We start from the raw sequence: 27026 nt of genomic DNA, 5'->3' as shown, positions 1-27026 counted from the left end.
TTTAACTAGTCGTGCATCAAAAATCTTAACTAGAATTCTATACAGAAGAATTGAGAGGAGAGTGGAAGAAGTGTTAGGAGAAGACCAATTTGGTTTCAGGAAAAGTATAGGGACAAGGGAAGCAATTTTAGGCCTCAGATTAATAGTAGAAGGAAGATTATAGAAAAACAAACCAACATACTTGGCGTTTATAGACCTGGCATTCGATAACGTAGACTGGAATAAAATGTTCAGCATTTTAAAAAAATTAGGGTTCAAATACAGAGATAGAAGAATAATTGCTAACATGTACAGGAACCAAACAGCAACAGCAATAATTGAAGAACATAAGAAAGAAGCCGTAATAAAGAAAGGGAGTCCGATAAGGATGTTTCCTATCTCCGTTACTTTTTAATCTTTACATGGAACTAGCAGTTAATGATGTTAAAGAACAATTTAGATTCAGAGTAACAGTACAATGTGAAAAGATAAAGATGCTACGATTTGCTGATGATATAGTAATTCTAGCCAAGAATAAAAAGGATTTAGAAGAAACAATGAACGGCATAGATGAAGTCCTACGCAAGAACTATCGCATGAAAATAAACAAGAACAAAACAAAAGTAATGAAATGTAGTAGAAATAACAAAGATGGACCACTGAATGTGAAAATAGAAGGAGAAAACATTATGGAGATAGAAGAATTTTGTTATTTGGGAAGTAGAATTACTAAAGATGGACGAAGCAGGAGCGATATAAAATGCCGAATAGCACAAGCGAAATGAGCCTTCAGTAAGAAATACAATTTGTTTACATCAAAAATTAAATTAAATGTCAGGAAAAGATTTTTGAAAGTATATGTTTGGAGTGTCGCTTTATATGGAAGTGAAACTTGGACAATCAGAGTATCTGAGAAGAAAAGATTAGAAGCTTTTGAAATGTGGAGCTATAGGAGAATGTTAAAAATCAGATGGATGGATAAAGTGACAAATGATGAGGTATTGCGGCAAATAGATGAAGAAAGAAGCATTTGGAAAAATATAGTTAAAAGAAGAGACAGACTTATAGGCCACATACTAAGGCATCCTGGAATAGTCGCTTTAATATTGGAAGGACAGGTAGAAGGAAAAAATTGTGTAGGCAGGCCACATTTGGAATATGTAAAACAAATTTTTAGGGATGTAGGATGTAGAGGGTATACTGAAATGAAACAACTAGCACTAGATAGGGAATCTTGGAGAGCTGCATCAAACCAGTCAAATGACTGAAGACAAAAAAAAATATTTCTATATTGTATGTTTTCAATATTATTAGTCCATAATTTATGTATAATATGTTTTCACTTTTTTTGTGACTTATGTATTGGTTGTAAGATAGTTATTTGGTTATTACGTTTTAATATTTGTTTTTTATAAATAATATTAATTAAAATGGTATCACATCCATCAATGTTCAAATGCTGTATGATTTATGATGTTTATTTTGTTATTTAATTTTTCTGTTATTATTTTATACTGTTTTGCTTTAATAATCACAAATACAAAGGTTACCAAGGGTAACTTGATTTCTATGAATTGTTATATTATTAGATGTAGGTTTTCTATATATGATGTTTCAATTTGGTTAAAATTGTTTATTTCGATACTGACCTCTAAATAATTTAACATTCTATTATTATCTATTTCAAATGTGAATTTTAAATTTTCAATAAAGAAATGATAATATTATTATTGTTAACTATTTATTGTTGGGTTATATAAAATGAAAATATTATCAAATTGAAATTGTCCAAATTAAAATTTTGTATTTGTGAATGATGCCATACAATTTACACTTATAAATAAACTTATATGTAATTTTATACAGTTTCAAGAAAATTCAGGGAATAACATAAATAATAATCTTTTAAACTTAACAAATATCAATTTTTGATAAAAAAAAATTAATCTTCACTTATTTAAATTCAACTAAAATGATAAAAAAAATTATTATATATGAATCATAAAAATGGTTTTATATATGAAACAAACAATTTATTAACATTTTCTATAAAGAAACAGCAATAACAGGAAAATAATGAAAAATATACTTGAAAAAATACTTTAAAACTTACCTCAAGTATACTAACTAATAGATTATACCCTTCAAAAAATCTGTTTTTATCGCTAGGGATCTTCAACAGTGAAGCTATCTCATCAGCTGTTATGCCTTCAGCACCAGAATATGTCAGTGCTAAAGCCACCTGTAGACTAAGAGGTGATGCTATCAAATTGCTGTCTGGATTAGCTTCACTTAAAACCTGAAAAAATTATATAAATGGCATTATGAAAAGTGCTATCATAACAGTTAATGAGTAAATATCAGTATTTACAGTTAAGGATCAGAACCCAATGTTTGCTATCAAACATTTACAAAAAGCAAAAAAAAACAAATATAAACCACTTGATAGTAATGTTCTTCTTACTTTGAAAATACATACATGAGCATGCTTCTATATAATATGACAATTATTTATCATTCATTAAAGTTTATAAGTTTCTCTATTGATGTACATAATAGGGATAGATTGCTGGACTACCAAGGGGATACAAATACAGTGGGCGGCATCATATAACTGTGCACATTGCATGTAAGAGAGGTAGACTGATAGGATGAATGGAACAGCTAGATAGTCATTTCTTTATGAAAACATCTCGTATAAGCTCCATATACTTACACAGTATGCAGTACATTGTCAGAGTTGTATGATAGTTAATAGCACAGTAAGCCAAGCCACCATGCCTGTGTGCACATCAATACACCACCTGCTACATATGAGGTACACTGTACTTGTATAGCGAACAAGTCTGTCTTCCTTTATTATCTGTCTTAATGATATATTTACTTTTTAAATAACTTTCTTTTTTACATTTTTATTACTTAATTTTATTTAATTTATTATTTTTACATTTAATACTTTCATCTCTTTACTTTATGAGGTCTGTTCAGAAAGTAACTGAACTTTATTTTTTTAATCTTTATTATTAATGTTGCATATTACTGATACTTGTCCTCTTCAAAAAAACTCCCATTCGCTATTCACACACTTTTCCCAGAGGTGTTTCCACTACGCAAAGCAGTCTCCTGGATAGCTCCTTTTGAAATGGCCTTTAAGGTCTGTGACAAATCTGCTGTAATGTCATCAACAGTCTCAAAACAGCATCCTTTCATCACTGATTTTAATTTTGGAAATAAGAAACAACTGCAAGAATCCAGACGAGTAGAGCGGCCAAGAGAGGACAGTCATCTGATTTTTGGCACAAAACTGACAAATTGACAAAGCTGAATGAATGTAACTGAGTAGTTGTTCCATTGTTAATATTAGAATTAATGTAATATCTGTATGGAAAAGAATATAAGTGATAAGTAGAAGGTTAATTATTTCTAAAAAATGTTACATATATTTTCATCCATAATATAGTGTAATTAAGATTATTTTTAATGTGCAGTGTTGTGAATTTGGTGAAATGAAATAAAATTTTTGCAATAAAATTTTACATTCTATATAGAAATAATAATTTTTTTACAGAGAATAAAACTGTTGGATGGAGTGGGAATGATGCAAATATGCAAGCAAATAAGCAAGCTACAGGAATCTGTAATCTCATCCCCAACTTTTGAAAATTCACTCATCTATGTGGCAATCTGACGGCATGTCTACATGTAGCAGTCAGTTGTGAGTTAGCTACCAAACGTGTCCAGCTTCCTGCATAAAGCAAGTAGCTCCTGCACAAGGCATGTGATAACACAAGCTGATGTATGGGTGTTTATAAAAGAACTCCTTAGTTTCAAAAAATCGTAATGAAATCAGTTAAAAGCATCTGAGTTTCATATTTATATTCATTATATTATTAAGTTTTTCATCGCAAATATTTGTTGCAGTTGGCACAACTGTGTGATCTTCATTATGAATCCAGTTGGTACTCTCTGTCATGATGACACCGCAGCAGAATGCTCAGTAAATGATTTGGTTCATCGAAACAAAATAAGTTATCTATCACAGTTCAACATAATTATCAATGTGAATTGGCGGTGCCACATCTATGAAAAAACAATACTCCAGTGATTTAATGCTTTTAAGGAATCAAGCAGTCTTAAAGTGAAGGTCCCACACGCTGTCTGAATCTGAAAAGAATGTGGAACAGATCCGAGCATAATCTTGTATGCATAGACTGAAAGTTATTAGCAAGGTGCAGTTCAGAGTTAGGAATACCTAGATCTACAGGGTACAAAATGGTGCATAAAAGCCTTACACTATGTGCATATAAGATACAACTTTTACATGAAATTAAACACAATAACAAAGTGAAAAGTTTGGGGTTTGCAGATTTAATGCTTAACAACACTAATGAAAATGAGGACTATCTGAAAAATATAATGTTTTCAGATGAGATGACATTTCACATTAGTGAGTCAGTAAATCGACAACTGCAGGATTTGAAAATTAGAGCCATAGCATGAAATTATCAAATATCAGCATGATTCTCCCAAAGTCAATGTTTGATGCAGACTATGAATGACCATATTGTGGACCCATTCATTTTCGTAGAAAGCACAATTAATAGGAATATCTTCTGTGATATGCTGGAACTTTACGTCTTTTCACAGGTTGACGATATTGATATATTCTACATCTTTTCACAGGTTGCCGATATTGATATTGATATATTCTATCAGCTACAAGACACTCTGCCGCATTACAGCAACCATGTCTGTACTGAATTAAACATTTAGTTTTAAAAAAGGTGGATTGGATGAGCATGGCCACCAAGGAGCCCTGACATGACCCCACTAATTTATTTTTGTGGAGGCATGTTGAAAACAATGTTTATTCAGAGAAAATCCATGACATCAACCACCTGTGGAGAGGATTGTTATGGCAGTAGCATCCATTACACCTGACATGCTGGTGAGTACACGGGAAGAGCTGGATTACTGTCTGGATATGTGCAGGGCAACGAATGGTGCATATATCGAAGTATATTGAGCACTGAAAAAAAACTTCAGAATATATACTCATGTAAGTAATACTTCAAATACAATGCTGGTTAAATAATATTTGCAATCAAGGAATTCCTTTATAAACACCCTGCATATGTGTACTGGCACTGTATTGAGCAAATTTAATAATTTGTCATTATTGAAAGGGTTGTAAAATTTCCAACCATAGACACTAAACCAATGAATGCAATTTATGATGAACCATGTCCTTCATGGTTCCAAATTTGATAAAACTAACTTTAATTAATTTATGAAACACATGGCAAAAGGTCTCTTTACTTCCACAGTGAAATGGTTTCGACTTTCATTCCTTGAATTACTGATTCTCCTTTCAACTTCCTAATTTATAATAATGTTTATACATTCTGTTTTGATATTATTTTCAATGTTTAAACATTTTAACAACAATCAGCCTTCTTGCTAAGAAGTTCTGAAGTTATACTATTCAATATTTCCTTTCCCAACTTTTATTCAAATATCATAAAAAAGCATTTGCAACTGAAAAATCCCTGGTGTGTTATACAGAATATGAAGTTCCTCAGACTCGGAGCTCTAATCTGGAATGTACTGTTTTTGACCTAATATAATCTTGACTGTGCTGATTGGGATGCCCTAGTTCATTCATAGTTGTCTACCTTGAGAGATTAATTGAATATTTGAATCAAGGTTAAAAAAACACAAAAAACACAAATGCAGGGTTATATTTTTTCATCACCTGTATGACAAGTTTCTTCTGTGTATGCCAAGGAAAAAATGTAGAAAACTGAGACATTAATTCAATCTGAGGATTTCTCTTAAGTAGCTCAAAGCATATGGGGGCTGTTTCAGCCATCAAACAGGACAGGAGGGCATGCCAGAAAATATTTCTATCAAGTGAAGCTAAGTTAAAGTTGTAGCATTAATTAGTAAAAAATCATTCAAACTTTGCTGAAAAGGAGCATGCTATGAAAACAAAAGCAATTTAAAGTTTCCAGCCTGTGACTGCATTCATTGTCACCAAGCATTTTATTATATTAAAGCACCAGGTAAAGTCTGGCAAGACTACTGTGGCAAATATCTTTCTCATCTACAGTTCGGATCTTTTCTAAGAGTAGTATGAGGGTAAGTCAATTATTATCTGCAATTTAGTTATATTTTTGTTTATGTTGGTAGTACTGTCTTGTTGCCTAGATGATGCATGCATGGTTTAACTGTTATGTTTAGGTGTTATGTCAGGTTTGATGCTGCTAGGTTAGTTTACATTATCGCTGCCCTGCCGTTAACCATGGCTGGTCCGCTTTCTGTTTGCACCAAAGAAGAGAAACATTCAGCAATCCATTTTTTTGTGGTCGGAAGGTGTATCAGGAGCTGAAATTCATCAAAGACTTTCGGTACAGTACGGGAACAGCGTGTTGCCGTAAAAGTGTCTATGAACGGATTGAAATATTCAAAAACAGTCGCACAAGTGATACGCACGACGAAGCAGCTGGACAACTGTTTACCACCACAAATGAAAAAAACATTGAGCATGCATATGACATGGTTTTCTTAGACAAAGGAGTAAGTATTGATGAAGTGGCACATCGTCTGCAAATTATTCACGGTTCTACCTATGAAACCATCCACAACAAACTTGGATTTCATAAAGTCTGTACAAGATGGGTCCCAAAACAACTCACACAGTTGTATAAACAAATGCGCGTGGACATCTCCCAAAAATATTTGGATCACTATGGTAATGAACAGGACATCTTAAGACAAAATCATCACTGGTGACAAAACATGGATCCATTATTATGAGCCAGAGAGTAAACGGCAGAGTATGGAATGGAAACATCCAAATTTTCCCTGCAAAAAAAAGTTCTCAAGACCCAACCATCCACAGGAAAACTGATGCTTATGGTTTTTTGGGACTCACAAGGCCCAGTACTGGAACATTATGAGGAAAGGGGAACGACAATACACAGTACATGTTACAGTGAGATGCTTACTGCCAAGCTGAAGCCTGCAATTCGAAGCAAACGCCAAGGACTGCTGTCGAAATGTGTTGTGTTGTTGCACAACAATGCCCGTCCACATACTGCTGCCCACACTGCTGAAATGCTCCAGAAACTCAATTTTGAAGTATTGGCTCATCCTCCGTATAGTCCTGATCTTGCCCCTTCTGACTACCACTTGTTTGGTCCACTCAAAGAGGCTGTCGATTTACCTCGGACAAAACAGTAAAAGAAGCGGTGCATTCCTGGCTCGCAGCTCAACCGAAAACCTTCTTTTATGAGGGCATCAGGAAGCTTTTACAACGACGGACCAAGTGCATTGAAAAGCAAGGGAACTATGTTGAAAAATGATGTGCATGTAAGTTTGTATTGCAATAAAATTTATAACTACATTGCGGATAATAATTGACTTACCCTCATATGTCTGTTTTCTTAATATGAAAGTCTTAATAAATAATTGTGTTTACTCTTACGACCTTCTATATTAAGATGAACAATGTGAGAGAAGAACCTATATCAAATCAATTGTGTTTAGAAGAGCTGCTTTTCTGTTTATGTGTTTCTCATTTTGACTGAGACTAGAAGATTTATTTCCTAAGACAAATAGTTTGATAAGTTGCATTGTTTACACGTCAATTAAGATTTCATACTCATAAAATAATGTGTATCCCTCAGTGTTTTGTTACACACAAACAAAAGGAAAATATATATTATTATTGAAATTTTTTTTTTCTACTGAATAATAAAAGGTTGTGTCACTTGTCTTAACATAATATCTAAACGCATAAGTATGACAATGACTGTGATTATTCTATTGCATTAAATTGCAGCTGTTAATAGTAGCATATGAAGTGGATGCTTTGAAGTCAAGTGTCTGAGTGAAATAATAAGAGATTCAAAAGAAAGATGCGAAAATGAGCCCCCAGAAGTGAACAGTCAAAAACAAATTATGAAACCAATGTGAACAGAATATAAGATTTTATATGGTCTGACAGATGATTAAATACGCAATTAATTAACAACAGACTCTCCAAATAGTGGATATTCTAATTGATGAGACAGAAAACATGGAGATAAAAATAACTTAAAGCGAGTTTAATTTTAGTCATATTACAAAAACACTTTACCAAGTACTGAAATTAGTTCACTATGAAGTCTATTATTAAAACTATTATTAATAAGAATGTATTAGAATATTAACAGATACTAAAAACAATAAAAATTTAATGATTTATTGGTAGTTTACATCAACAATCCAAGTAATATGTTTTATGAGTTGTAAGTCATAAAATAGATTTCAATTTTATGAGCCCAACATATTTTATGATAAGAACTAAAATCTATTCTATTAATTAATAAAATCAACTGTATTGTACTTTTTTATATTTTTACTATATAAACATAACTGAGACAGTTTTCAGGAACATTAACCATGATTTTCTACAAAACCATTTTCATGAAATTTTGACATATTTTAACAAAAGATTACAACCACAGATTGTTTTGTTGACATTCCTTATTTATCATACTTCCAGTACAATAAATAAGTGAAATTTCTGATATATGGAGATCCTATTAAACCTTGGAATACCAAAATAACATAAAGTTGCAACATTTTCATGAGAAGACTATCAGCTGATATAAGACTCATTTTACAATGCTAATGCCACGGTTGCTGGGATTCAAATAAATGCTATAAAAATTTTTAAAAACAAATTACTCTCGGCACTTAGAACATGTAAATGTCTAATTTTAGTTCACTACAAAGAACCTTTCATATCCTAATTTTTTTCAAATATTTACAGCCGTTTTTCACATGTTACACACTACAATACTCTGTCCTCCCAGTTGCCTTCGTGAAGACTTCTATTCATTGCTTCTAACACACACATCCAATTCTTCACAAAGCAGCCTCTTTTGCTCCTTCTTTGAAACCACACTATATTCATTCATCTACATTTTTCTGTATTCATTCATCTACATTTTTCTATATTTTAGAGAGACCACACCAAAACAAACATTTCTTCTGAATTTTATCAGTGACAATTGTCTGAAACCCATTTTTCTAACTGTCTTCTTACTCTTTTCAAAATATAATCAAGAATCATATCAACTTTAATTTAAAAAATCCACTTCTAAAGATACATTACCCTTCCAACAATTCAAATTTCCACTGAATATACTCACAGAACTGTTTCCCCAATTCAGCACTCAGTTTCTGGTCTGATTTCCTCTACCAAAGTACTGAATTTAATTGTTTTTGTTGATTTTTTTTTATTCTTCAATTTTTAAGTCTCCATAAATTCTCATTGTATATAATCAATATTATATTCACCATCATCAAAAATACTTTATTACCATCAAAAATAAATTTATTAGCTTCAAAAAGGACGTGGAGGCAGTTTGATATATGATATAATTTAACTAAAATTATCTAAGTACTTTATACACTACCCACACATCTCTTAATATCAAATAAATTCTATCATAATCTATCCTTCCACTCCTTCAAAACCTCATATGCATAACTTATATGTAAAAGAGACAGCATCTTTACTAGAGTCCTTTTTTCACTTAAATGTTTAGATAAATACTTTCTACAGTTAACAAATAACTTCTGTTCATAAACCTGACATATGTTTTCTAATTACCATTTATGAACTTTGATCTACAGTTCATGAAAAAAATGGTTTTGGCACTGGAATAGTATCATTGACTTTTACCAAATGAGTATTTAATGATTTCTTAATTCCTGCTTAATCATTTTTCATTTGAAAGCATCATAACAAGTATGCTGTCCACATGTGATCTTTCAGCAGTGAAATCACACAGTTTTTCAGCAAAATCTAATTATTGTCCACTTTTTTATACCCTTCCAAAAAATCTTTCTACTATAGAGATCACACTTACAGCTTACTAATTATTAAAATCCATCCTCTAATTTTTTATACAATTAAGTCAAAAAAGCCATCTTTCATTTCTCAGGGACTTCCTCACCTTCTATTACGACTCAATAAAGATTTCAGTCATATTTTCGAACTATTGTAAAATTTGGTTATTTTTACAATTCAATCAAAAGATCCCTGTATCCCAAATAATTTTCATCCTTTGTACTTTTCATATTAACCAGGAATTCATTATTTCAGATGCTGATACTCTGAGAAAAAATTATGTTACAAGTTCTCAATACCATAAAATGAAATAAAATCGACACTACCTTACATCAAGAATACTTTATAGCATATAAAATCTCATTTTCAAAAGATTGGCATGATAAAACTGCCAGCACAATATGTTAACAGTGATGTAATTAGCACAATCTCTGGAAAGATTAACAACTAACCAACATCAGTTCATTAGGAATGGTGACATCACGCATTTCACATTTTGGTAGAAAAAACACTCATTACACTATTCATTTAAAAGATGTTTAGAGATAAGTCATCATATTATTTCTACTAAATATAGTTGTGTCTTGTTTTAAATATTTTATTCATTTCTCACAATTTTTAATTATTGTGTAGTAAAAATAAAACATTCTTATGTTTAGATAATCAGGAAACAGTTAATTACACTTGAAAAATAAAATTGTTTTATTTAGACTGATTAATCAGTTTTATAATTAAATAATTTTAATAGTAATTTTACTTAAACTGTTACTTATCCATCAATTTATTAATTATTTATCTTTTAAAATTAATTTTTATGACTAAAAAATTTCTGAATTCAGGTAATTTATAAATTAGCAGAATATGAACTAAACAGAAAATGCAAATAAATATACAGTTGTGTAATAACAGACACGCAAAACATTTACAGAGAACATTGATCATGTCCAAGTGGTTAGGCCAATTCTGAGTCCATTTCAAGAACATTCTGATATGGACTTGACACAAATATGTTCTAGGAACATCCTTACTATCACAGTTTTCACTTGCATTATCATCACTACAGTGATTTTGTTTATCACTACTGTCATCACTAACACTTCCCAATTCAATGATGAAAATATCAATAAAGTTTGATGTAAATCCATCTTCATATTAGTCGTCACCCTCTTTTTGATACACAATTTTCAAAATCAATCCATTCTTCAGTTGTTACTAATTTAAGTATCTAATAAGTGTATCTAACGACAAATCCCCATTTATGTTATAATCTCATAGTACAAATTTCATTTTTGTCCTGAACTAATTCAGTTACATTTCGATAGTACATATATAGTGCAATTAAATAGTTATATGGCCAGAAATCTTTAAAATGGAATCAGTTTTAGATGTCTTCTGTTTTTGTTTATGTGCTTTTATGAGACTGTAAAGCATTCCTTTATGACACAATACTTTTCTCAGAAGCTAATTTTTAATTTCTTCTTTTACTGTTATTTAGAAGGCACATTAAAAATGTTTATACAATGATAAGGAGCACTGGCAAATATAGAAACTGACTCTTTTGGTAAATTTTCCCAAAGAATTTCTCATACTGATTTTTTAAAATTGATACCACCACTTGCCCATGGCACTCTCCAAAAGATGAAACAATTTTAATAACCATAAACTTGGAATCTGGTATGAACCTGTTTTTGTTCTCAGCATGTGGTATAATTAGTCTGTTCAATGTTTGACCCTGTCCAGTAAATTAATAACACTTCAGTTATCACTTTTCCAGCCTTTATCATGTGTTAAGTAGCTATCTGCCCACTTTGTTTGAATACACTATTTTTCTATTTTTTTCTGTTCTATAGAGACTGTTCATTTTCCACCGAAATCCGATTGACTACTTTGTTTTTAAATAAAGCTGTAGCTGCGGTGGCGTTAATACATAAGTATCCTAAATTTGCATACATCTGTTAACATTTAAATGAATAAAAAAAAAAAACAAGAGTTATACTAATAATTAAAAACAAACATGATGAAATATATAAATTATATTTACCTTATAAAGTTGAATTGCAAATGAATTTGATCCACGAGAAACATCAGCAAAGATATCAGCTTCTTTCGAACTTAAATTCTGTTTTACAGTAGCCATTGTGACAAATACTGAAAAGACAATAAACAAATAGAAAAATAACATAATATACAGCATTATCACTTAGATGCAACACAATTAATTTTCATAAAAATTATTTAACACAATTATTTCACTGTATTATAAGCTAATCAGTAATGAAATGAAGATTAATTGAAATAATAGATAATATGCAAGTAAAATGTTATAAAAACTGAATCATTTTACAAATAATTCTCAATGTAACAGTCAAATATGATTACAGCCAATGATAGTGTTGCAAAACCTAACTACTGCAACACTATTTTATCCTGTTCATAAAAACTACATTATAATAAATCTTACTGCATCATTAAATGTAAACAATCACAATTGAAGATCACCAAGACCGATAAATAAATTTATAATGATCAAAACTGCAGTAAATAATTACACCTACTTTATTTTGTAGGTTAATTCTAAAAAAAGTACTGAAATTTAATTCTAATGATCAAACAAAATAATTTTAATGGACTTCTTGCTTTTCATATAGCAACCAATACCCAAAATTCTTGACCTCAATAGCTGACCTCAATAGATGATATTTTTCATCACTCATTAGTATATGTTAATAAATAAAATATCTATTCACAAATTAAGTTTTTCAATATGTTCATAGAAACAGTAAATATAAGGATATTAATAAAGAATAATGTATTGAAAATTGATATGGATTAGAACAAGGTAATTTAGAGAAAAATAAAATAGACAAAAAATCAAAAAATTCTGAGTGACACTGGCTTATATTGAACCAATGTTAACTATCACAGTTATATGTTGGTATGACTAAGACATGACAATGAAAAAAGAATCGGAAATTAAAGTTCAATATTTTTTATATACAGCAAGTATTTCAAATTATATAAAAATAAACCTGTGTTTGTTTAAATTAAATCTTTGTTTCTTTGTGCCTCCAAATGGACCTGCACTTGATATCTTGTTTGTTATTCCAAAATTACAGTCCATTATTCCTCTTAAGGGTTTTGTCTCTTGTTAGCAGATTAAATCGACTATTGATATATTTAATGATAGTTTATTTCATGTTGTAAAGTTGTCAACAATTGCTCAGTAGCCATAGCAAATGAATGATTATAACGAAGATGTATTCTTAGTTCTTTATCTCGTATAATTAAGTTTTATATTGTTTAGTTAGTATAGAAAGTTGAAATTTAATTAAGCTAAAAAATTTATTGAATGTAAATAGGGTTATGAAGCAATCTGTTAGCCTTTGTATTACTGTTAAATAAATGAAAAAAAATAAATATATTCTAATTCCCATTAAAAGATCATATTTTTTATTTTTATAGACTTCAGTTACACATTATATTAGTTTTTATTTTTGATACAGAATCAGTTTTTTTTACCCAAGATAAATCTTATTTATCACAATGTGAATTTTTTTTAGAAATATTAGCTACATAAACTTAAAATTTGATTATACAACTATAGTAAAGATTTCTTCCAGCATGTGAGAAATCCCAAGCCCTGACTGGGATTTGAAATCAGAGACAAACCAGAAAAAAGGTAAGGCTATTACCACACTGCAAATTATAATTCAGATATGCTATTTTTTACACAGACAGGCTGTGTTTATAAGGAAACACAGCCTGTGTTTTTAAACACATGGCTATGTTTAAAAACACAGGGTGTTTTTAGTTAAATCATTTAATAAAACCCATAATAGTAATCTACTTCTGATTTAACTTTATCAGTAAGTATACTTGCTTTAGGCCTCTAAAAAATACATATGATAAGAGAACAAAAAGGATGCATAATTACATAAGTAAATTACCAGGTGATAATAATACTTCAAATAATAAACATTAAATTTTTATTTATTTTAAGTAAACAAAATATTACTTAACAATGAAAATCACAAAGTAACAAATCTAAGAGCAAAGATATACTCTTTTATAGATGATAGTTATTCTGAATCTCTGCTGGGATATGCTATTCTCAATTGGGGAGTTTCTAGTGAAGCCAAATCTCTTTTTAGCTAACAGAGATCAGATAAATGTATGCATGTATTGTATATAATACAAAAACATCATTAGAACTTTATTCATTAAAAGTAATCTCTTTACAATGATGGCTTTACAGGTTTTGAAATGACTCTCTTTATCAAACAGAATTTGAATTTATTCTAAAATAATTTTCCTTAGTAAAGTATACTTTTACTATTTATCTGAAATATCCTAATCATAGGACAACAGCCCTAAACAAAAGTTTGTAAGGAAACATTTTTTCAAACTCATTCCTAAAAAACTAAAATTATAAATAATCTATAAAAAATTATTTGAAAAAAAATTTGTATAATTTCATATCCTTATAATTAGTATTCATCCCAACAACATAGGGGAAGACAACCACCTTGTGATGTTACTGGTTGTCATACCACCCCGTCTGTTCAAAGCTGAGGGGCTTTATTGGAGGTCATCTTTACATCCTCTAACTGATTACATCTAAGTCATCAACCAGGCCTCGATCAGGATGCCACCAATGTAAATGCCTCGGCAGACATTTCCATTAGTAAATACATATCAAATTTCACATTCACATAGGCCCCAAATGGACATTTTTACATCCAACCTAAAATGATTCCCTCAAACTAACTGACCGAAACTGCGGAAGCGCGAACTCTGCACCTAGTCCAGATTTGACACCACCGTTCGTCACTGTGAATGCCTCAGAAAACAAACGAGTTTTAAGTTAAATCAGTGCTACACTCATACCAATCAAAATTATGTCTTATGCAACATAGAAATTCAGACCTACACCCGAATAATTCGACCAATTTAGGTCACCTAACAATGGGAAGGCAACCTCATTCCAGTCTGCTCAGGAGCTGGGGACAAACCCCACACCCTGACCCCATCATGGTGTCTCGCATAGCACTACCAAGTCACGATCAGGACCGACACCGGTGGAGGGAAGCCATGCCCCCCATTACACTGGTTACCATACCCTGGCGGCGCTGCCATCCCCACCAGCGGGAACCCCAAATCGAATCACAAACAACACTAATATAACCATGGCATGATGCCATTGCACCTACCTCCAACCAATCCAATACCTAAGCTGGAACCCTAGCCACTCGGGATTCTACTACGGTCGAGTAGCTAGATTAGACTACCTTTGCAGACCTACACACCGCAAGGGGGCGAAGAAAATCAGCCACTATAGACCACTCCTCGTGGATATCCAGAAAGGAATGTATTCTCTCAAGTTCCCTATCAGGTCGTGAACGTTCGCACTCGTACCGGACACAGACGTAGAGGACGTGGTCCACTGTATCATCAGTCCCACAATCCCGGCAATGACTTGAATCCACCAAACGAAACCTAACCAAACTCGCCCCAAAGGCACCATGCCCGGAGAGAAACTGTGCGCTACACCGATTGAGGAGACCCATCCAATCGCACCTAAATCAGACACTATAGGAAATAAACCATGCGTGTAGTGACCTACAGGGGATTCGTCCCACCTGACTTGCCAAGACGCAAAGCCCCGGTCTTCAATCTCCTGCTTTCGTTCTGACGCCAATAGGTTATTTACCTTTGAAATGTAGCGTTTCTTACACTCATTGGACAAGATATCAAGACAAGGCTGACAAGAGGATATCTTTCCTGCGCTTATGTCGAAGGGTTCTATACACAACGGCCCAAGGGTCTCTATTCCCTTGCTCCTGAACGAAGGAGCGCCAGGACTTACGCTTGGAGAACCTAATACTATGAAATTATCTAGCCCTGGTTCTGCGGTAATCCGCAGTTAGGGCCGCACGCCGATCGGGATCATCCTTTCGTTGCGCAGCCCTTCTGAGTCGATTCAAAGACTGCTTCACTGCTGTCGGATTCTAAGACCACCAACCATATATACGTTCCCGACCAATGCCTCTAGGAATGGCGGCTTCAGCCGCCGCCACCAGCGCAGAAGTGAAATTTTCTGCCAGGACATCTAATGGCAGGCCATCAAGGTCTTAAGAAAAATCTCCAGTCTAGACTCCAACAAAGAGGAGAATTTCGGCCAGTCCGCCTTCCTATGCAGGAAGCGCCCTCGGTAAACAGGAAAGTGTCCCTCATGGCCATCGCGTATCTCATCCCCTATTTCAAAAAGTATCAACCGATGATCGCTATTACAGTCGTCGACCACAGACCAGTCAAGGACCCTGCCAGGGATGTCCCTACCAATGGTGATGTCAATATTTGTACCTGAAAAGGTCCTTCGTCCGTTCACCGTATTGACGTACGTGGCTAACTGGTCTGCAACATAAAGACCTCAAAATTGTGCTGCGCGATGAAAATGTCAATTAAGCCACCGCCGTGATCAGTGATCCCATTGGGCCAGAAAAGCGACTCGCACTAACATCGGCACCGATAAGGATTGCACCATTACTCACAATACGAAGGGTCCTATCCCACCTCGCTAGGTGCTCCTCAGTGGGATCCCAGTATTGGAAATATAAACTAACAACTGTAAGGTTCTGTCCGCAAATGGCAAGTCTGACCACAACATGATTTGCGTTAGAAATAAACCATATAAGACAATATCAAGCGACTTCCTGCACAAAATAGCAGACATACAGGTATGCCCTACACAAAACTTTTTCAGCTGTGAAAGCCTGGCAGATCACTCCTAATTACATATGGGTGCTGCAGAAGGTCAATATAGAGGCTCCGTTTCTCTACAACCTCAACTAACTCAACCTGGACTACATAAGCACCCTGGACATTTATTTGACCGAACCTAACCATCTAAGGAATTAATGTACAGCGCAACGGCCCTTACGTAACAGCCACACTCACAACTGGACCCTCATGATTCTTGTGCAACCTCTTACAGTTAGCACAGGCCGGAGCCTCAGACCGATGCGAGCAATCGTTACGCTTGCTGCCCTCCCCGCCACAGTAGGCACACACAAAGGCAAACTGACAAAATTTAGCCCTGTGACCATATATGCAGCACTTGAAATATCTTTGGACATCCACGTACTCTATTAGTCGGCAGGACCCTAAATCGATAAATAGTCTGCCTGCAGACGTAAATTTTTGAAAGAGACTAGAACTTACCTTGAAGACTCCGTGATATTTCTGGGTATCACGCCTACCCGTTTTGAAGACCAACCTTTAGACCCGCCGGAAGGCGGCTTCATCCTAATCAGTGTTCTGCTCCCTAATGAGGGACAAGACATCTTCATCGATAGGGTTACGGTCAATATCATAGACTCTAATACGGGGCCTACGCATCCTCTTTGGGTCTATTTTTACATTCAATCGCTTAACCGCCGTGGAATCTCTAATTGCCTGAATGGTCTCTGTATCATCCGCTACCACAACTAATCCCTTGCCGGTATATTTGATGTTCCTGATTTTAAGACCTTTCCGGTCACTCGGAAGGGTAATCTGGAGGTCTTCATTCAGCTGACCGCTGGACACAGTCAAACCCTCCGCTCTGCTGACAAACGCAACCTCAGGTTTCTTGGACTGGCGGGTTTAACCCCTAACCACCTCAGCATTGGGACCCGGCTGCATTGGGACCGCAGCCAGTTTATGGGCTGCAGTTACTTCTTTAAGTTTTGATATTTTTTTTTTTTTTGGGGGGGGCGACGAAAAACGCCTGCGCGTTATCATCGCCCGGAATTTCTTTTAATAAAAAAAATAAAAGAAAATAAAGCTAATCTAAAAGATGAATAAAACTTACAACTAACACCACAGATAAAATCAAAAATAAAACCAAAAGTGAGTAGAATTTAACAAAGTCCGAGATGGGTGTAAATGGCCCATTCTCGGATAACAAAAAGACAAAAAAGAAAACTAAAAAACATAAAAGATCTAACATAAAACTTAAAACTAATATAAATTATATAAAAAAAATTAAAACTAAGTTAAAAACAAAAATTAAAAAAGTGAAATAAAACTTAAAACTAATATCACAGACGGAGTCTAAAAAACATAAAAGCTAAAATAATAAAAAAAAGAAACTATATAAAATTTAACAAATTCCGATAGGGAGTGTAAAAGTCTCCCTACTCGGATAACAAAATCAAAAACACACAACCAAAAAAAAAAAAAAAACTTATAAAAACCCTTCCAGCAATATTAAACTCACGACAATATTATACTTTTTGAATTAACCCAGTACTACGCAAAAATAGAAACGTCCGGTTTAAAATTTCATTATCATTGTACAAGACGCCACGGATGTTTCTGGGTAGATTAAATTTACGACGCAACGCCGCATAACATATGCAATCTATGAGTATGTGGCGCAGTCATGCGGCAGTTGCAGGGGTGCGTGTCCTCCTGACATCAGGTACTCGTGTGTGACCCTCGTATGTCCTACCCGCAATCGACAGAGGACTACTTCCTCACGCCGAGTTTTTCTGCATGAAGAGTCCCATGGCAACACAGAATCTTTAATCTGCCGGAGTTTATTATCAACGGTAGCCGACCTTGCCACCTTGCTCTCAGTGATTGTTTTACACAATTAATAAAATCAGAAGTGGCAACTCGGGTGGTGAAAAGAGGCTGATCACATGCTTCTTTAGTAGCGGAATCTGCATGTTTGTCACCTGGAATCCCTACGTGGCTAGGGACCCAGCAAAAACTTACTTCTGTGTTGCGATTATTCAACTCAGCGACTGCGTTGTAAATTTCAATGACGATAAGATGTTTGGAATAAAAGTTTTTTAAGGCTTGGAGAGCACTACACGTCACTGCAAATAAAAATGTTTCTATATTTAGAGTTAATGATATTTAGAGTCTTATTTATAGCGTATAGTTCAGCGGTAAACGCACTCGTAATACTCGGTAGACCAAACATATCAGTTCTTTCATTGACAACAAACGCACAACCAACGGTATCATTTTGTTTCGATCCATCAGTGTATACCACCACGTCTGGGTTCATCTTGGAGAGAACACACTGAAACATTTGCTGGAAGATAGTAGTAGTAGTTAATTGTTTATTGTATGTCGTAAGGTCAAAAGTAAAATTTATAAGGTTTATTTCCCATGGAGGATATGAGCACGGATACGATGGAAAGAATAACGGTGTGTCAACATTTAGATGCTGCAGCAGACGTCGGGTACGAACACCTACTGGTGCAGTACAACGTGGACGGTCCTCATACTTTCCTAAATTAGGATTTCTAAGGACTGAGTCAAAAGCCGGATGATTTGGTTGTCCTTTGAGACGAGCAAAATAAGATAACAAAAGCTGGTCTCGTCTATCCCAAAGTGATGGTTCACCACAGTCTACAAGTAAGCTTGCGACAGGGCTTAACTTAAACACGCCTGTGGCAAGCCGAAGGAAAGCATGATGTACACCATCCACCAATTTAAGCACGGTTTGACGAGCTGAAGAGTAGGTGACACAACCATAATCTAAACGGGAACGAACAAACGAATAGCAAAAACGTATCATACATGACCGATTGGCTCCCCAATTGCTGTTATTAAGGACTCGCATCATACCTAAAGGTTTGGAACATTTTGTTTTTAGTTCTTTTATATATTTGACACAAGTAAGACAGCTATCAAAAAATAAACCTAAAAACTTGACGTAAGGAGAGATAACAATAAGCTCTCCGTTAAGAAAAACTTTCGGAATAGAAGGGTTTCGTAGCCGAGAAAAGACTACACATTTTGTTTTGTCGGATGAAGATGTGAAACCAGTAATCCTGGACCAAGCTTCAAGGTGAAATATAGTGTTCTCTGCTGTGTAGTGTAGTCTCTCTGCTGTGGGTGTTGAACGGCTCGCAATGTAAATAGTAAAATCGTCAACAAATAGAAAACATGAGACAGGAGCCTGCACACAATTGGTAATACTGTTCATGGCTACAGAAAATAACTACACTACCTTGAGGCACTCCATTCTCCAAGATGACACTACCTGCGAGCGAATCGTCCACACGAACAAGAAACGTTCGGTGATTTAAGAATCCCCAGATAAAAGCAAGCATATTGCCCTTGATTCCCGATTCCTTGAGGGTGTTAAGAATAACCACGTCGCTAGGCCGTGTCGTACGCTTTTTTATCTCAAAGAAGATAGCAACGAGGTGCTGGCGGTTTAGGAAAGCGTTTTTGTATGGTTGTTTCCATTGATACTAAATGGTAAATGGAAAATCGTCCTTGTCGGAAACCACACTGTTCTGAAGATAGAAAGCCATGTCTTTCCAAGTACCATGTAAGCCTGCGGTTTACCATTCTCTCCATTATTTTACACAAAACGCTTGTTAAAGAAATAGGGCGGTAGCTTGAGGGGTTGGTTTTGTCTTTACCAGTTTTAGTACTGATATACTAAATGCTTCTGACCAGCCGGGTGGGAAGACTTGTTTGGAGAATAAACCATTGTAAATATTCGAAAGATGTTGTAGTGTCAAATTAGGAAGGTGTGTAAGCATACCAAGGCGAATGTTGTCCGGTCCAGGGGAAGTGTCACGTGAGTTTTTAAGTGCGTGTAACAATTCCTTAAATACGAATGGGGCGTTTAATTCACCAATGTTTAACGATAATATTTCTATCTGTATCTTGTTCCTTTAAAAACGTTATTATACGATGAAGTGAGAGACAATCAGCGGAAAGATTTTGCTGAAGTACTTGCCACAGCCGAAGATGATGAAAGGAGTTCTCCTTCATCAATAAGACCGAGAATAGATTGTTTCGCTGATCCGAAAATTGCACAAATTTTTTTCAACACAGTAGACGTAGGAGTAGTGCGTAAGATAGTGTTCACCTTTTTTGTCCAAGAACTCCTCTTAGCGTTCAAGAATACCCGACGGTATACCGCTCTAGCCCTGCGGTATAAATTTAGATGTTCAGCTGTAGGCCTACGATTAAATTTGCGTAGTGCCTGCCGTCAATTCCTAATAGCATATCTGCAATCATCATTCCACCATGGAACGGAAGGACGTCTAGGATTACCCGATGTTTGTGGGATATATCTGTTGGCATTCTCAAGTATCATGGACGTAAAAGAGGAACATTGGTCAAGGATGTTTGCACCATCGTCATACTGTGATTGGAAGGCTTTATGATATCCATTCCAATCCGCCTTTTCCACAATCCAACTCCGTGGCCTTCTTTTAACCTCGCGGTCTACACCGAAACCAATAATAATTGGTCTGTGATCAGTGCCGTGTAAGTCATCACAAACAGACCAATTAAAATGAGGGAGTAAATTCGGTGAGCATATGGAGAGATCTATGTTAGATACAGTATCAGATGATAAAGAAATGAATGTGTGTTATCCATTATTCAGCAGACAAAGTCTTGTCTCACTCTGTTTATCATATTTCCTCGAGTGGAGTAAAAGGTTGAGACCCAGGGAATATGGTGGGCATTGAAGTCTCCTACTATTAACGATGTAGATGGTATTTGCGTGAGGAGATTTGAGACATCTAGAGCACTGAATTCAGTGTTCGGTGAGAGATACAGATTGCAGATATGCAATTTGAAGGGGACAGAGACCTTTATTGCAACAGCAGGAATGAGAGAGGTTAGTAGAATCCTTGTAGCCGACACCACATTCTTCATGAAAATAGCCAATCCACCACTCTCTCTATTGTCTACTAGACAGTCGTATCTCTCACAGAAGTATCCTCTGAGTGTTATTGGGTCTTGTTGTAGAAGATGAGTTCCTTGGAAACACATGATTAGTGAATCATGTACGTGCGCCAGTACTCTAATATTTTCAATGCGGGACAGAAGACCTCTAACATTCCATTGAATAATGTTCATAAGGGTAAAAAAAAATATATTTAAATAAATAATAAAAAAATAAAATAGATAAATTTAGGAAAGTATATAAAAATTAGTTGTATGCGATTCGGTTATTCTTTTTTGTATTTTTTATTTTAGAGAACTCCAACGCCCTGGGGTCGGGTGGTTCTTCAACCATATCCTCCAGTATATGAGGTGATGGTGGAGATTTATTAGAATGGGATGCCGCAGTTGACGTCCCAGAGGGGGTGGTTATGTGGGTTCCCTTTACAGGGAGCTTATTAGGCTGTTTATTAGCAACTAAAACATGCAAACAACATGTATTGAAATTACATACAATATTGTTTATTCAAAATTGTTAAACAATATTGGGTGTACTGAGTTACAGAAACTGGGCTGTTAAATGTGGCTTCAGTGACTGATACTTTATCTTAATAAACATTCACTCCGTATCTTTATTTCATGTTACAGAACCATTAACCATAAAGTACATAGTTAAGCATCTTACACAGAACAAAAACGTTTATTACAAAATACTCATGAAAATATTAGTAAAAATAATTTAAGTTTGAAGTATATGATATATTTAAATACGTAATATTACATAAGTTTGAACTAATATAAAGTACACCCCCAGAAATTCAAATTTTACCTGCTTCAATCTGAAATAATCATGGTAGTCATACAAATCTTAAACAACTTTGTTTCCAAGTTACTTAACATAATTTTAATCAATCTACAGTTACATTATATTCAGAATATTAGTTTAATCTAATCTTAGATTACTGCTAAATATAGTGCAGTGTTCTTGTCAGTTCATTTCATCACATTTTATTTTTAGTTGATTTTGGGACCAACTGAGATTTTCAATAATGCAGCTGCAGATTGCAGATTTCAGTTTCATACTTTCAATGATTTCAGACTGGACTAAATGTAAAAAAAAAAAAACTTAAACAGCACAGTACTGAATTATCCAACAGACAAACAATGTCACCACAAAAATGTAAAAAACTAAGAGAGAATTTTTGGCTCTCACAAAGGAAAAATGATCTTTTATTAACTGGCCCTATAATTCAGAAAAAGCAAAAACAATTTTTCCTGAATTGAAGAAACTGCATGAAATATCCTGTAAAACCGGATTTCAAATTTCTTATGAAAAGACAAATCAACTGGAAAATTCCTGCTGCAAACACAGTTCGGCAAAATCTCACATGCACCCCACTTCAAGTACTTGGGAGAAACCATCCAACCCACAGGACTGAATATAATATCAAACACATAAGTGAACTTAATCATCCAATCAATTTAGTGGTGAAAGTTCAGGGGGCAATGTGGAATTTCAGAAGAGGCAGGGAGGCCGAGGTATTTGGAATGCGGATTCGAGCCGGGCCTGTACTGGAGCGGAATGGTGATCTCAATGCACCAGTTCTAAATTTTGAATAGTTGCCCATCTCCCACTTGTGGAGGAGGCTTTACAGCCTTGCGATGGAAGCATGGCAGCAAGAATGGCATGCCACGACTAAGAAAAGGTCCTTGTATAAATTTATACAGAATCTGGGGGTATGTCTCTCCTTTGTTTTTAAGGGCAACGGGAGCTCGAGTGCTCTCCAAACATGTAAATTTAAACCAATATTTTTTTCGGTTTCATCTGGCAGTTGCGGGAAGCTGTGCATCTGCGGGAAGGTCCAATCGAACGAACATATGATGTTCGATTGCCCAGTTCTTGGGGGAACCAGAACTCAGACCACCCTGGAACTTAGAGATCAAGGGAAAAATTGGCCACTCATAAGTGGCAAGTCAATGTGGCGAGAGCCGCATTGTCGGACCGTGTGGGAATTCCTTGATGCGGTTGCTTTGTTCAACCGACATCAGTAGTTTACCTAAGGGAAAGGACTCCTACCACGCTGCTGTAGGGAGCTAACAGAGAGATATGGCTGGCTACCCGCCAGATTAAGGCTCCAAGTGCTTTAATGGTAGACATGTACTTGCTGGCATTCAGCGGCCTAGGTGTGGCAGCGAATTGCTATCTTTGACAAGATAAATTAATTATTGGTAGTCATATAGTTGACGGGGTGCGCCTACCCATTTTAGTGATATACGACAAGCGGGATACATAAGCGAGTGGTGTATGGTACCACGCTTTTACGTTAGCTCTAGGAACTAGTTAAGACACTGGTCACTAAACTGTTTCGTGGTTCAGTAGCCGTTTGTGGCACAAACATTCAGTCTTATGCTATAGGGCAACTGAATGGGGTGGTAGCGGGAGAAATGCCAAGCAAACCAAACCAAAAAAATTCAACACAGAAAAAATACTCACACTGCAAAAGACATTTACAAGCTTACATGGAATCATAATAATAAAAGGGCAGTGTCTCACAATGCGAAACTATGACATTAGAACACAGTTATATTGCTAGAGGCCTTGTAGCTGCAGTAATAGAGGAATGAACAAAATTCATGAAATCGAGAAGCAAGAACAGAAAATCCATATTGCAGTTCTCAGAGACAGAACCTGGATCAAATGATCCACAAAAGAGATATATGAAGACAAAGACTCCATCACCGACAAGTTTAGGAAAAGATGTCTACAATTCTATGGATATTTATGCAGAACGGGTGAAGATACTCACTAAGAAAATTTTCGATACAACCTAGAATGGCTGAACATCTCGGAAGAAGAAATCAAGGACAAAAGGAAATTTAGGAATGAAATTAAAAATAAGAAAATTGAACAAAAGTAAAAAAAGGAAACAATAGGAAGAATGTAGATGGAGGAAAGGAAGAAGAAAGATAGTGAACAGATGAAAAGGTTTTGGGAAGAAAGGAAAAGAGAAGGAGATGAAGTCATGATTGGCTCAAAGTTCATACGCTCTCCTAAAGGGGAATGATCAGAAATAATAATAACAATCATAATGTAATGAAAGAAATTTTTGTATATTCTAATCATCTTTCTCTTCCTTCACTGTTTTTACTCACTACACTTCCTTCTAAAACTAAATTCATAATCCATCGATGCCTAATTACTGGCAGAATGGCACATGTACCCACTCCTGATGCAATCTATTCTATTAAAATATTTATAATTATGCAAAGTATTTGGAATAGCCAGTATTGTACCATTTTAAAAAATGTATACAGTGGTTGTGGAATATTAGTTTCTATTAAACATTTTCTGAATTAAAGATATTAAAAATTGCTTATTTATCAGTAAGCAATAATTACTAATACAACAATAATCTCACACATTTATCTTTTCTGGTTGAGTACAGAAAAAAATGCAATTTTTTTTTTGTGGCAGAGTTTTGTTATGAGTTCTATACCTCTCAAAGAATCAATGCTCCTAACTTACATATACAAGCATGCACAGGCAAATATATATATATATATATATATATATATATATAGCTGCAACTTATTGAAAAAAATGATTAATGATGAATGATTATGTTGCACAACAACTTGTAAACTCATGTACAGTACCGCCTTAAGATTACAGATTATTTATTCTGGACCAGGATCATGATCTTCATGAGCTTTTTTTTTTTACAAGTATTAATCTGTTAATAAGAAAATAGTATACCAGCCTACTGCCTATGGAATAAATAATCATGCTTTTAACTTTACCCCCTTTGGATGTTGAAAGTTGTACTAGTTGTATTCAACTTACAGTGCAAAATATATGTCCATATGAATGCTATTCAGTTCATTTCAAACTACATCAAGTAGTTTTCTGTATGAGTGGTTGTGCAACCTCTGTTGTGCTCATTTGCACATGAGCATACATGTCCATCAGTATTTGTGTGTATTATAATGAATTTGGCCGAGGTAACATGTATAATTACTACTACCACCTTTGGAAAAGATTGCATTCACTTCTACACACATGTACAAATACAATTATGGGTATCGTGGAAATAGCATTCATCTCTTCATCTTGTTAAGTCTATTAAAAATGCTACAAGATCTATGTTATATTGAATTCTTTACTTAATTTACTATGCATCTGTTTTAAAAATATTAGGGATAACACCATTTTTCCAAATTCAATCTATGATAAAATGAATCTGTTAATCAACTAAAATATTATTGTTGTACAACTTGGAATTGCGAATGAATACAGAGATGGGGTACAATTTTAACAGTTTATAGATAATTATTACTTGACTTACAGATTAACTCAATTGACTGGCTGGTATAAAAGCGATAAAAAATGACAACCATCATCTTTCTATGGGTCCACCGTCTTACCTTACCACAACCGTCTTATTTTACCACATATAAATTTTGTTGATACTTCATCATAGATGATTTTGAAGTTTATATTTATACAGCTATACACATGTTTATTTATTTATAACTGTAATAGTAACAGTATTTTCTAATACGATTAATAAAGTTATAGGCAGGTTAATAGGACTACTGGTGTATTACAATTATTAGCCAAATATCAAACTAGTTAGCTTAACAACTGTCAGCCCCCTCCACACCAGCTAGTGTATTTGACCAAATTTAACAACAAAGCAATGACTAACAAATGTGTTAACTTCTTTTTGAAAAATGTTCATCTTAACGCTGCCATAACTTACTTTAGTGCACACTGTAGAAATATTTCTTAAAAATCCAACTACGGGATGGTTTTGTCACTGTTATTTTAACTTTTCATGATGTAGTTGTTCATGCACTATTAAAATGACTGCCTGTTAAGACAGAAATCCATTAAAAATGTAATATTAATATATATATATATATATATATAATTCACTGCTCCTACTTGCATATGCTAATGCTTTAGTACTATTGTTCGCTTTCATTTTAAAGTAATTTTTAGTAATGTAATAACTCTAAAAACTTGGTTACTCGTTTAAATATATGATTGTAATGAAAGAATATAACAAAAGAATTTATGTGGGTACGTGTGAGTTTTTTCTATTTATTTCGGTGGAACCGCAAACGACTTAAATCTTTGTGGCGAGTACAATCCTGAAAATGAATGATGCTATAAATGTGTATATCTTCACTGGAAAAATTCTGTACGGAAGATATCTGTAATTAATTGCAAGTTGCTATTACGGTGACGTATTGACAACAATCGTATTAATAGAAATTATAAGAAAAATAAATACATAGTACTACTACCTGATATGGAGAATATCAAGCCGGATCAACAAGAGTACAGAACTCAACTAAATAACTATTCGCAATCGCACTCTACTCGTCGTTTATAAACAACGCATAAATGTCAATGACGTAGTAGGGCGTGTCGTTA

General features: G+C 34.4%; 1 protein-coding gene across 13 annotated transcripts in view; it reads right to left on the bottom strand.

Annotated features, from left to right (window-relative positions):
* Positions 1–27026, bottom strand: part of LOC142325473 (leukocyte elastase inhibitor-like) — a 154028-nt gene that overhangs the window by 126446 nt on the left and 556 nt on the right. For 11 of the 13 annotated variants that reach the window (XM_075367311.1, XM_075367286.1, XM_075367335.1 and 8 more), the window contains exons 2-3: positions 11928–12034; positions 2093–2278 (exon numbers count right to left, since the gene is read on the bottom strand). In XM_075367311.1, the coding sequence (XP_075223426.1) occupies positions 2093–2278; positions 11928–12023 (282 nt within the window). In that variant the 5' untranslated portion in view covers positions 12024–12034. Of the gene's footprint in view, positions 1–2092; positions 2279–11927; positions 12035–26893; positions 27022–27026 lie in introns of those variants that run through there. The other 2 variants (XM_075367295.1, XM_075367303.1) reach the window with 2 other exon arrangements.

The sequence above is a fragment of the Lycorma delicatula genome, chromosome 1 (genome assembly GCF_047948215.1).
Source record: "Lycorma delicatula isolate Av1 chromosome 1, ASM4794821v1, whole genome shotgun sequence".
Lineage (NCBI taxonomy): Eukaryota > Metazoa > Arthropoda > Insecta > Hemiptera > Fulgoridae > Lycorma > Lycorma delicatula.
Note: the sequence above shows the minus strand (reverse complement) of the source record. Positions and strands in the feature narration are given on the sequence as shown.